Raw genomic sequence first — 13,632 nt, forward strand, 5'->3', positions numbered from 1 at the left:
TATGTCTATCAGTACTTAATGGTATGCATGATATGGGTTAACTGAAATACATTTATCTATTTACTATTTTTAAAATTTATTTTTGTTGTTGAGGTTTTACAGATGTCCCCCATTTTCTCTCCTTTTGCCCACCTTGGCCTGGCTCCTGCCATTTGTCTTATTTACAATTTGGGAGGTTATAAATAAAGCTGTTTAGATAATCTCTTTTAAAACATTTTAAAAGGGGGTGCTATAATAAAACTAACAAAAAGTAACCTCACAGGGTGATCTGATCAAACATTCCAACCGGGGCAGGTCATGGAGGGTAGTCACACCCCAGGCAAATAATTTCTTTAGTGAGAGGTCTATCTTTGCCTTAACCAAACTCTGCCTATCATTTTGCGCATCTATATTAACATACCTTTGAAATGCTCATTTTCAGAACCCTTAGAAGCCTCAAAAGAACACGTAATCTTAACTAGCCTGAAGCCCAATCCCCAACTTGCTTTTCATGTCATCTTCCTTACATTCCCTCCTTAATTCCAAATGCATGAAAGAAGCTGAAAACTATCATTCCGGGAAGCATTATTCTCTGTTGAGATCTTGCTTCCCAGCACTGTCATCAGTTTGTAAAATAATGCAATAATTAGTAAATTATAATACAAGAATAAACTGTTTCATGTACTCACAACTAAACCTAGTTTGGCTCCACCTGTACATATTCATTTCAAAAAATCATGCTGATTATCTTCTTTGCCTACATCTTAAATAGTTATACTTTGTATAAGGGTTATACAATGGCAATCAAATAAAGGGCAGAAAAACGTCATGTTACCAGAGATCTTCAGACATGTCAACAGCTGTAGACAATAGCACAGTTACCTAGTGGAGGAAAACCGCAACTGCTACCTTAAGTGAAGTCTTCACTACATAAAATGTATTGCACATGGCAATTAAATATTTATATTCCTCAAAGTTTCCTCTTTGACCACCTTCTCTTTCTAAATTCTCACTCTGGGTAATTTCACCTACTCCCAGAGCTTCTACCATTTATCCAAATACTGACATCTACCAATCTTTAATTTCTGTAATTCCTGAGATTTACTCCAATGGAATACCTCATATAAATGTAAGGACTACAAAAACCACATGATCATCTCAATAAGTGGAGAAAAGAGTATTTGATAAAAATCCAACGCCTTTCATGATGAAAATACTCAACATCCTCCACCTGATAAAGAGATCTATGAAAAACCCACAGCTAACAACACACTTAATGGTGAAAGACTGGATGTTTCCCCTATAAGATTAGGAACAAGACAAAAATGTTCACTCTCACCACTTCTATTCAACATTGTACTAGAGGTTGGGTAATTAGTCAAGAAAATAAAATAGAAGGCACCAGGTTGGAAAAAAAAAAAGTAAAATTATTTTTGCAAATGACACAACCTTATATCTAGAAAACCTTAAGGAACCATTAAAAATTTATTAAAACTGACATATAAGTTTAGTAAGGTTGCAGGATCAACATACAAAAATCAACTGTATTTCTATACACCAACAATGAACAATCTGAAGATGAAATTAAGATAACAATTCCTGCCCTCCGGTACAGCTTAGTGGTTGAGTATTTACCCATGATCAGGAAGTAATGGTTTGATTCCAGGTCAGGGCACATGCCAGGGTTTAGGGCTTGATCTCCAAAAGGGAGCAGCCAATCAATGATGTTCTCTCATCATTGATGTTTTTATTCCTCTCTTCCCTCTCTCTGACATCAATAAAAACATATTTTTTAAAAAAAGATAAAATTCTTACAAGTAAATTCAACAAAAGTGCAAAACTTGCAAACTGAGAAGTATAAACCTTGTTAAAAGAATGAGCACCTAAATAAATGCTAAAACATCTCATGTTCATTAATCAGAATACATAACATTGTTAAGATGTCAATACTCCCCAAATTGGCCTACAGACTCAAAATCCCAGCTGGACTATTTTCCTGAAACTGAGAAGGTAATCCTAAAATTGATATGGAAATGCAAAGGACTACCCCAGGAACTTTCTATCTGCAGCTTCCCGGTCCCCTAGGTCAGTGGTCGGCAAACACATTAGTCAACAGAGCAGCAAACCGTGGCTCAGGAGCCGCAGTTTGCCAACCACGGCACTAAGTCCTCAGAATCCTTTGCATTCAGCAAATTAGGAAAAAGAATGCATCTCTGACCTGATGTCATACATATAATTTCTTTAATTACTTTGGGGAGACTTAATCACACAGCCCCACCCAACTGTGCAAGTGACTAGAAAATATAATATCTGGCTGGGCAGCTGTGGACCAATGACTAGAATATAGAAGAGGAAGCACAAATATTTGGTTAGCTAGCAGCCTCAGCTAACTTTCCTCTTCTTTTTTATCTCCCATCAGACTTAATATATGTGCTGCAGAAGTGAACACACCCCCTTTTAACTTTTAGGAAATGAATGACACATTTGAGCAGTTAGTCCCTTTTGCTGGCAGACTTCCTCCACACAGTTATGTTTGTTTGGTTACCTCAGGCTGATATAAGTAACTTACTTACATCCCATGCCAATATTCACAAACACTCATACTCACTTTATACAGTTTTGACAGATCTTATCTTTATTTTAAAAATGTGTTGACTTCTCTGGCCCACATAAACATCCACACCTCCCCCAGGTGATCCGACTTACATTTCTAACTGTGTACTATCTCTACTTACATGTTCTACGGGCACAATGAACTTCACATGTCAAACTAAACTCAAGTATTACCAAGTCCACTCCTTCTGTATTCCCAATCTCAGTTCATAGTTTCCCACCTAAGCATCCACACCAAAACCCTCAAGATTCCTCACTGGTTACTCTTCTATCCCTTCCTACACAGGCAACCGAGTCACCACACAAAAATCTCCCTCAAATCTGCTTCCTTCTCTGTCACTACTGCCACTTTCCAAACAGGAGTACTTCTTTTAACTGGAGTACTAAAACAGCTATTTTAATGGACTTCAGAATACATATATGTCAAATATCACACAATAAACTAGTGTATAAAACTATTTAAAAAAAATACATTTCACTGACTTTTTTACAGAGAGGAAGGGAGAAGGGTAGAGAGCCAGAAACATCGGTGAGAGAGAAACATCAACCGGCTGCCTTCTGCGCACTCTCCACTGGGTATGTGCCCGCAACCAAGGCACATGCCCTTGACCAGAAATCGAACCTGGGGCCCTTGAGTTCACAGGCTGATGCTCTATCTACTGAGCCAATCCAGTCAGAGCTAAAACTATTTTTTTTTTAATAATCTTTCATCTATCTAATCCAAAAAAATAAATAAGTTCCTCACAGTGATCTCTTACTTCAAGCAAAAAAGAATTTTATATAGTTTCTTAAATTTTGCTGAACTGTAATAAGACTTAACCTCATAAACAAAGACTCCTTTTATATACCAAGGCTATTTTTATATCCCAACTATTATCCCCATATACTGATTTGCTATTTAATTAAAAAATCATAAGTAATCGCATAAGGCTTTCACTCAACTAGAACTTTATTTAATAAAGATGTTATCATTTTCCTGGTACAATTCTTTTTCCTGATATGTATGTAGAAAATATTTTTATCACAAAGTGTTTTAGTATATTTTATAGGCAGTTTTTCCAAAATATTTTATGTTTGGGTTTCCTTTGTATAAAAAAAATAGTTCCAGACTAAATTAACTGGTTACTGATTCAAAGACTAGTACAGTATAAGCACAACTAACTCCATTATTATCTGGGAGAGTAGAGCCAGAGCATAAAGCAAGAAAGAACAAAAATTAACAGGGTATAAGGTAATTAGCAGAGAAGCACCAGAGGATCATGGGTTCAATTCCCAGTCAAGGGCACATACCTGGGTTGCGGATTCTACCTCCTCAGTCTCTCTCTCTCTGTCTCCCTCCTCCCTTCCACTCTCTCTAAAATTCAATGGAGCCTGGCCAGAGTGGCTCAGTGGTTGAGCATCAATCTATGAACCAAGAGGTCATGGTTTAATTTCCAGTCAGGGCACATATCTGGATTGTGGGCTTGATCCCCACTGTGGGGGGGTGCAGGAAGCAGCTAATCAATTGTTCTCTCTCATCATTGATGTTTCTATCTCTCCTTCTCCTTTCCTCTCTGAAATCAATAAAAAATAATATTAAATTAAAATAATGGAAAAATAATCTTTGGATGAGGAATAACCAAAAAATAAAACTCAAAAACTTATCTACCAGCAAAAATAAAGGCCATATCTGACAGGAGAGGAACCCCAAATGCACATAAAATGAAGAGAAACACACTTCTGGAACCAAACACTGATCAGAAATACTAAAAGGGGAATGCTAGTCCCATTAACTGTGTCTTTCATCTAAAGCAAGCTCTCAACACGAAAGAATAAACTAATACATTATCTATGAGCTGATTTCAGAGAGGAAAATCCCCTGGAGCCAGCATGAAAAGCAAAAAGCCTCCAATTCCCATAGGAATTACCTTATATAAAATAAAGCATAAAGAAATTAAACCACACCTCAGCCGTTTTAGAACATTATAAAAACAACATGGTGCCTTTTATGCAATGCAGCAGTAAGCTTCCATTTAACAGACATTATTATTCTGCCCCTATATAATGATATCTTTCTGGAGTTAAGTGAATCATTGATTCTATTTCAAATTTGTACAAGAACAAAATAGAATATTAAAGAAGAACCAAAGTATTTACTAACCAACAAAACAATTTTAAAATCTAGATCATAGTATTTTATTCTTAAGAAAAAGTGACCTTCCTTTTATTGATGCTATGCATAATCTCATGATAAATATATATTAACTATGTGATTAAGATAATGGTCACAACTGTTCTTCAAGTCAGCAGTGAATTTGATAGAATCATTACACTGGACCTGACCAGATGAGCTAAGTCTGGAAGGTTTGAAATGCAAAAATGACAGGAAAATAATATGAGTGTTCTCAGTGAAAGCTCTTTTGGTCAAAGTACAGAACAAGACCAACTTTGTTATTTGGTTATTTATTTACATGGTGTAAGCAGGTTAGAGCTTTCTAGCTCCAGTACAACTAGAGAGTAAATGAACAGGAAAACAGGTACAACAAGATGAAGTTGCTCTAGTCGCTTAGGCAGAGGGTATATTTGGGTCTTAGGATCAGAAATTCAAACTTTAGAAGATTTCACAATTTCAAAGCTGTCTGGATTCTCTAAATACTGTATACTGAAGTACTTTGTTTTTCGTGGTAATTAAAAAAGCTGCTTTTAATATGTCAGGCTAACTCAGCAGCACTGAGCAGAAAAGGGTTATGCATTTGATCCACAGGTAACAAAGAGTTAAATATTCCCCGAAAAAATACTAAGTAAAATCACCTCAATTTGCACTCGAGATTCATTTAAAGGGAATAATGATACAGTTGGGGCTAAAAAGTAGGTTTTCATTATACACAGTTTAAATAACTTTTAAAGACTCACCTGTAGGCTTAACTGAATAAAACCCAACGGCCTCTCCTTTCTTCCACAGAATCTTAGCATAATCAGTACTGCTATGACACAGGAATGGGATCTCATTTCTCTCCATTTCCTGTTTTCTATAAATAATTCGATTCAGAACATATAGAACCACTCTCTCCCCAAGAGTTCTCACCTACAAAGAGAGTCAAACACCAGGCACAGCAGTTATAATATGCATCAATTACCTTGCTCCCTGCTTCCTACTGGCATTCGAAGCACTTTGAATGCATTCAAAATGATCTGTAAAACATTTTATTATCACAAAGGCAAGGCTAATCATTCCTACCAATAACAATCCATTTCTACACACACATATTATGCATGAATACTGCCTCTCAGCAAAATTCTGAAACTGGCGAAACGCGTTTCCGGTGCAGCAGCCCCCAGCATCTCCTATTTAGCAGTGTTTCCTTTCTGCTTCCCGCTGCCCATACCAGGGGTCTCGGCCACCCTGCTGCCTCCACCACTTCTACTGCTTCAACCGTTTTCACCCATTTCAGCTTCCACATTAAAATAATAATAATAATAAGCCGAAACCAGTTTGGCTCAGTGGATAGAGCGTCTACTTGCGGACTGAGGGGTCCCAGGTTTGATTCCGGTCAAGGACATGTACCTCGGTTGCGGGCACATCCCCAGTGGGAGGTGTGCAAGAGGCAGCTGATCGATGTTTCTCTCTCATTGATGTTTTTAACTCTCTATCCCTCTCTCTTCCTCTGTGTAAAAATCAATAAAATGTATTTTTAAAATAATAATAATAATAATAATAATAATGAGAAGTAGGGGGAGGCTTCATGTTATCTCCTGAAAATTTTAAGACCAATTACCTCATTTGATAAGCAAAGACATAATAATGCTCCTGGGGAAAGGAATCTGTCTCACCCTTTCCAGGTAAAATGTTAATTTAACAGTTGTGTTTTTGTTGTCTAACTATAAGGAATACCCCCTGCCCTTTTGGCCATACACACACATATATCAACCAGATGAGGGATGACGGTGGCACCAGGAAGGTCTAGTCTAGTGAAAACATACTTGGGGTCCCCACAGAATGGAAACTGAGCCTCGTTTCTTACAGGCAGGGCTACATGGTCACCAGGATCCCCCTTACCAACTTCCAGGCATCAGACAGTGGGGTTTTCCCAACAGACATCTTTCATTGCTAAAAACAAGAATTCTATGCACAAAGACTCCTTAAAGAAAAACAAGAGTGCCTTCTAATTAGATAAGTGGAGAGAGAAAACATTGCCATACAATCTACTCACAAAAACATCCCTAGTGGGAGATTTCCAATACCAAACACACTAAATGACAAAGCTTGTTAGCTTGCAAAGTATGGAACCTTTTTTCTGCCACGGGCCATTGGATATTTACAACATCATTTGAGGACCATACAAAATTGCCAACTTAAAAATTAGCCAGCTAGCCGAAACCAGTTTGGCTCAGTGGATAGAGCATTGGTCTGCGGACTAAAAGGTCCCAGGTTGGTTCGATTCCGGTCAAAGGCATGTACATTGGTTGCGAGCACATCCCCGATGGGGGTTGTGCAAGAGGCAGCTGGTCGATGTTTCTCTCTCATTGATGTTTCTAGCTCTGTTTCCTCTCCCTTCCTCTCTGTAAAAAAAAAATCAATAAAATATATATATTTTTAAAATTAGCCTGCTATATTTGGTCAAACATTTAATCACTTCTAATGCGTTGGCAGAGCCAGACCAGATGATTTCACGTGCCTTTAAGGCAATCTTTAATTCCCTGGAACAGCTCTGATCAGCATTAAATTATTCCTTACACTGAGCTAAAATTTATTTCCCAAAGATATTCTGGATCCACAGAGCCTACAAATATCTGAAAGCATCTGTAAGATCTCCCTACATTCCATACCAATTCTAAACAATTGAAGGAAAAGTAATGCAACTTTGGGTGCTTTTGCCATTCCTGTCCTCTTCCTTGAAATTGCTCCAGATCACCTAATATCTGTCTTCATGATGGGCATGCAGATATTACAGGTATAAACATTAAAGATATTGCTAAGAGAGTGGGGCTTTTCTGCATAAACTTGAGGTTTTTAAATTGGCTTTTTTGCCTACCTTCCTTTGCTTCTAATGAACACCCACTCTTTCTCCTGTGAGCTGCTCTCTCAGTTTAGTCCTCATGGTATACATGGTGCAGTTCATTTTTTGAACCTACGGATACTACTCTACATTTATCCCTATTTACTTTCATCATGTAAGATCTTCCCTTTTTTTCTTAATTCTGCCTTTCAGATTGGTTCTCCCATTCAGCACTGTGGCATGCAGAATGGACATGCACGCCATCTGTGTCTTCCTCTAAGTATTTTATGAAACTTAGTAATGAGGATGGAAAAAAAAACAAGTTTTGCAGTATTCTGCTGAGAACTTCCCCAAACGGCCGTATTGATAAGCAAGTTTCCTTCCTGGTCAGTGTCTCCTAGAGACAGAAAACCTAAGCAATCACACACGGAGAAGAACTGGCTTTTTCTCTACAGAACAAGGAAATCAGAAGCTGAAGCTGATATGAGTCACTACAGTTCAACTAACCCATAGGCATTCAATCTTCCTCCCCCAGTTCTCACATACCTTTAGCACAATGAAACTCTAAGGGCTTAATAAAACCTGGTTACAATAAAATGGAGAAGAGCTCAATAACTTCAAAAACTATCACTGTTTATAGGAATCATCACTGTGAAATGGCCTAAGTAAGAAACTTGTAAAATTACCTGCTTCAGCCCCTCTCTAGAAGGGACAGAGGTTTTCACGATATCGTCAATAGCCCACCACTGATCAGCCAGGTAAAGTGCCACAGCTAAAACAGAATAAATGGTCAGCATTTAAGTCTTAAGTCTTAACGTGTATAACATTACTATTTGGTAAGTTTGGTAAGTAAAAGATACCCTTAAGTATACTCATACTTCTAAAATACAATGTGGCCCCATTTATAGTATTTTTATTTCACTCATTAAACATTTAATAGTAAGCAATTAAGAATTATATTTTCCTAAATTTAAGTTTGAAACACGTGTTTGTTTGTTTTTATTCCTTCATGTAACTACCTTTTAATAAATTTCTAATTGTTTGGAGAAAACTCCTCAATTTTAAAGATTAAGCAAAAAAAGAGACCTGTGAGTGAGTCCTCAGGTGAAAAAAGAGCAAGAATTTTCTGGGTCGGATCTCCACCATAAAGAGGTACAAAGCCTACATTTGACAGGCTAATAGGAATCTGAAATGACAATTGATTAAACATTAGTGAAGAGTCTGTGAAGAAAATATAGGACAAAAACACCATAATTCTATCAAAATATTAACTTTTCCTACATTAATGCTAATTATATACCTTCATTTCATAGACAATATTTCTAGTTGTCTCAAAAAAAAAGTAGCTCCTAGCGGGTTTGGCTCAGTGGATAGAGCTTCAGCCTGCGACTGAAGGGTCCCAGGTTTGAATCCGGTCAAGGGCACATGACTAGGTTGTATGCTCGATCCCCAGTAGGGGGCGAGCAGGAGGCAGCCAATCAATGATTCTCTCTCATCATTGATGTTTCTATCTCTCTTTCCTTCTCCCTTCTTCCCTGAAAAAATAAAAATACATTTTAAATAATAAAAAAGTAAATCAGAATTCCATTTTGTAGGAAGTTTATTACCTTGCGGGGTGGTGGTGGGGTGGGGGGGGAGGGAATAGAAGTTTATTTCAATAAATATTTCTGTGTTCTAGCCAAAAGTCTAAATAAAAACAAAAGAAAGCTATGGTCCATAAAGTCACTAAAAAACAACTATAGTTTACATCTGTTATTTAGACTATTGGAGGGGATGGGATTCTATTTTCTAGTAAAAGACACCAGATAGGTAATTTTACAGAGAAACATACAATACTTTAATTTTTTCTGCCTTCATTAATACAATGCTAATTCCTCACTTACAGAAAATATTACAATTCAGAGAATTATAAAATATTGTACTAGAGGAGTCTTAAAGAATCCTTTAAATCAACATAATTTTCCAGAAGAAAAATCTCAGGCCTAGATATTAGAGAATTTGCCTGCCATCAGTTCACAGTGGAATTCTAACAACAGATCACAGCTTACTAATTTCTAAGTTTTATTTTAATATTTTAGAAAAGGGGAGGTTTGTTACACAAAAATGTGTAATTTAGTGGTTTGCTGATATTTTTATTTTAAAAAATTCTTATATCACAAACTCTAAATCTAAAGAAAATTTGAGTTAGCTCAAATATGGAAGCCAGTCTTAGCAAAACTGGTAAACTACTTAATTTTAAAGACACAATACAAATATTAAGGATAACCAATAGAGTTTCTTTTTAAAACCTGATCATGTTACTGTACTAACCAATTAATATTTATGCATTTTACTGATGTCTTCTCATACAAATTTCAGAAGTTTAGTTAGCACTTTAAAATTATAAAAAATAAAGGGATATTAATTCCATGTATGAACTCAACTGAAGACTCATAAAAATCACTGCAGAACACCTTACCGTTAAATCGAGAAGAGAAAAAGACTCAGGACTGTCAGGGTCCCCACACCTTAGATCTGACATATAATCTTCAGCAGAATTTTCCAATTCCTCGTGACTGCAACTATCCAGCAAGTCCACAGGGAATGCCATTCTCTTTAATAAACAACATGGGACAAAAATGTTTCAGAATATGAAATGCTAGCTTCCTTTTCACATAGAAAAACTTTATATTACAATACCTATACAAATAAAAGGGTAATATGCAAATTGGTCAGGACGCCCTCACAGGAAAGACCGAGCAGCAGGCTGTGTGGGGCAACCAGTCCAGCAGGGGGGATGTTGGGGGCGGCCAGGCGGGCAGGGGAGGCCGTGAGGGGCAACCAGGCTGGCAGGGGTGGAGAGCAGTTGGGAGCAACCATGCTGGAAGGGGAGGGCAATTGGAGGCATTCGGGCCAGCAGAGGAGGGCAGATGAGGGCAATCAGGCCAGCAGGGAAGCAGTTAGGCATCAATCAGTCTGGCAGGGGAGTGGTTAGGGAGTGATCAGGCTGGCAGGCAGGCAACCAATTGGGAGCCAGCAGTCACGGATTGTGAGATGGATGTCTGACTGCTGGTTTAGGCCCGATCCCAAGGGGTCCCAGACTGAAGAGGGTGCAGGCTGGTCTGAGGGACACCCCTCCTCAGTGCACAAATTTTGTGAACTGGGCCTCTAGTTTTATTATAAAGAGTCCTTCACTATACCATGTCAGACTACCACTTGGCCTATTGATTTAACCATGTACGTCAAAAGAAAATATTTAAACATTATTCATTTGAATTAAAAATAAAATAGGAATTAATGGTAATTCTATAAATGATATAAATATAATTATACAGGTGTAGGATATACTTATTTGCACATAAGTACGCACGCACACATAAATATATCCTCATATACTTGCCAACATTATAAGTCACTATAAAAGGACAAAAGGGAACTTTTTGGAATTGAAATGTTCTATAACTGCATTGTAGTGATGGTTGCTCCACTATATAATTTTACTAAAAAAATAAAAAAATAAAAAAGATCATTGAATTGTACAATTGCAATGAGTAAATGTTGCAATATGTAAATTATTCCTCTCATACATAAACCTGTTTAAAAAAAAAAAAAGCCAGCACTTTAGAGGGAATACACTAAACACTTTGCCACTAAAGTCAGGAAAAATGACTCGACACACTGTATAACATTACATAGGTACCTGCCAATGCAATTAGCCTAGAGGTATAACAACTGGGTATGCGGGTATGTGGCAGGAACTATCTCTACCTCAATTACATAATATATTTAATTGGAAAGCCCAAAAGAATCAATGGAAAAACTATTCCAAACAATAAAAATATATACTAAAACAGGATATAGTTACACACAGAAATTAAGCCCTCATATATACAATAATAACCAGTGAAAAGAAATCAGGAATGTAAAAAATGAAGTAAAAATAGATAAGAAGACCCCATTTAGTGGGTTAGAGCATCAGCCGACCAAAGGGTCCAAGGTTCAATGGTCAAGGGCATGTACCTCCTCTGCAGGCTCCTGCCCAGCCAACCCTGGTCAGGGTTCATACAGGAGGCAACCAATCAGTGTGTTTCTCTCACATCAATGTTTCCCTGTCTTTCCCTCCATCTTCCACTCTCTAAAAGTCAATGGAAAAATGTCCTTGGGTAAGAATTAAAAAAAGAAAAAAGTAAGCAGACATATGCATCTTGATGTGATGCAAAAAGAGAAATCAAACCCAAATCTACCGTAATGAAGCCATCAAACACGTGAAATGACATCAAGTCACTTCAGCCAGTCAAATTTAGAATAATCCAGTTTTTTCAATAAGTATACAGTATGGAGTTGAAAGAGTGGGAACTATTGTAAATTAAAAGACATTTAAGCCCCTACCTGTTTGGCTCAGTGGGTAGAGCATTGGCCTGTGGACTGAAAGGTCCCAGGTTCGATTCCGGTCAAGGGCATGTACCTTGGTTGCGGGCACATCCCCAGTGGGAGGTGTGCAGAAGGCAGCTCAATGTTTCTCATCAATGTTTCTGACTCTCTATCCCTTCCTCTCTGTAAAAAATCAATAAAATACATATATTTTTTAAAAAGACATTTAAGAGACACAGCAATCAGATGCATTGTAAAAAGGATTCTGATATGTGTTCTCTTGAAAACTCCCATGATAAAAAATTAAATAAAAAATAAATATATGCTCTAAATCAAAGTTGATCTACTTAGTTCTTAAAGGAGATATAAACTAAAGTAGATGATCTTGTTATAAAAATTCCCTATTTCATATTTACCCAAAATATGAAATAGGAAAACTGCAGAGCCCAACTGCTCTATTTGTCAATAATCTCTTCAATCTTGATTTAAAAAATAATAAAGGGGAAAGACAGAAGAAAACTGAGAAAATAAAAATTATTTTTATCTGAATTCTTCAGAGAAGCATTTTATCACATCAAATCTATTTTATCACAAATATATTAGTAAATAAAAGACAGGACATATAATGACAGCTACATATATATATATATATATATATATATATTTTTTTTTTTTTCTTTTTAAATCCTCACACAAGGATATGTTTTTACTGATTTTTAGAGAGCAAGGAAGGGATTTGGGAGTGGGGGAGAGAAACATTGATGTGTGAGACAAACATTGATCAATTGCTTCCTGTACATGACCAGACCAAGGATGGAATCCACAACTTTTTGGTATGCAGAACAATGCTCCAAACAACCGAACTACCTGGCTAGGGTTAAATATGTTTTTTCTGAGTTTTTAAGATATGATGATAATGAGAAACTTATTTTTACCATAATCTGAAATCCTGGTCCTAAGGACTTTAAAATGTGGTGTATCATTGGGAACCTAATTTTATACAAATATATTTTCAATCAAATTGACTTTAAAATTTTTAAAAATAAAAACCTGGAAATAAGAACACACAAAAACAGCCCACCTATTAGTAAATATAAATGTCTAAATAAAAGGAGAAAGCAAGAAAAATTTGTGAAACATTTATAAATACCACAGGATTTCTAGGCAACTCATAAAAAGAAAAAAGAAAAACTATGAATTTCAAGAAAGATTAACCAGGAGCTTATGCAAATCAGATGTTATAGTTAGCAAAGTATCAAAATGAAACAGCGAGCCCTATTACGAAGTAAGCTTATTTGTCAATTCAAAAGCAAACTAAGGAAATAGAACATTATATTATGTTCTAGTCAGATCCAATAATTCTAATGAAGATTAAAATTTTAGATGAAAACAAAAACAAATGGTCAACAGCAGATGAAAAAAGCATAATTAGGACACTAGTTAACTATTTTCCTCTCTTTTAGACAAGATCCCAGCTTTGTTTCTAAGTAAAAATTAAGAGCATTAAATATACCCTACTATTGACCAGATGAAGCTCAAGAAGGATTAATGTCACCGTCTTCTCCTTAAACCATCTCGAAATACTCTCTTGAATATGAAGTATGAATGAAACACATTTAAACATTTCATTTGCTAAGAGTAATCATGACCTAAAGCAAAAGTGGGAACCTTTATTCTGCCAAGGGCCATTCCTGGATCACACAAAATTATCAAC

General features: G+C 36.6%; 1 protein-coding gene across 6 annotated transcripts in view; it reads right to left on the bottom strand.

The window, feature by feature from the left end:
* Positions 1–13,632, bottom strand: part of FAM169A (family with sequence similarity 169 member A) — a 51,848-nt gene that overhangs the window by 24,931 nt on the left and 13,285 nt on the right. For 5 of the 6 annotated variants that reach the window (XM_084881370.1, XM_084881369.1, XM_084881368.1 and 2 more), the window contains exons 2-5: positions 10,027–10,161; positions 8,655–8,754; positions 8,255–8,340; positions 5,485–5,656 (exon numbers count right to left, since the gene is read on the bottom strand). In XM_084881370.1, coding sequence (XP_084737496.1) covers positions 5,485–5,656; positions 8,255–8,340; positions 8,655–8,754; positions 10,027–10,158 — 490 coding nt within the window. In that variant the 5' untranslated portion in view covers positions 10,159–10,161. Of the gene's footprint in view, positions 1–5,484; positions 5,657–8,254; positions 8,341–8,654; positions 8,755–10,026; positions 10,162–13,632 lie in introns of those variants that run through there. The other variant, XM_084881373.1, reaches the window with a different exon arrangement.

Source organism: Pipistrellus hanaki (assembly GCF_964339955.1).
Source record: "Pipistrellus hanaki genome assembly, chromosome: 4".
NCBI classification, from domain to species: Eukaryota; Metazoa; Chordata; class Mammalia; order Chiroptera; family Vespertilionidae; genus Pipistrellus; species Pipistrellus hanaki.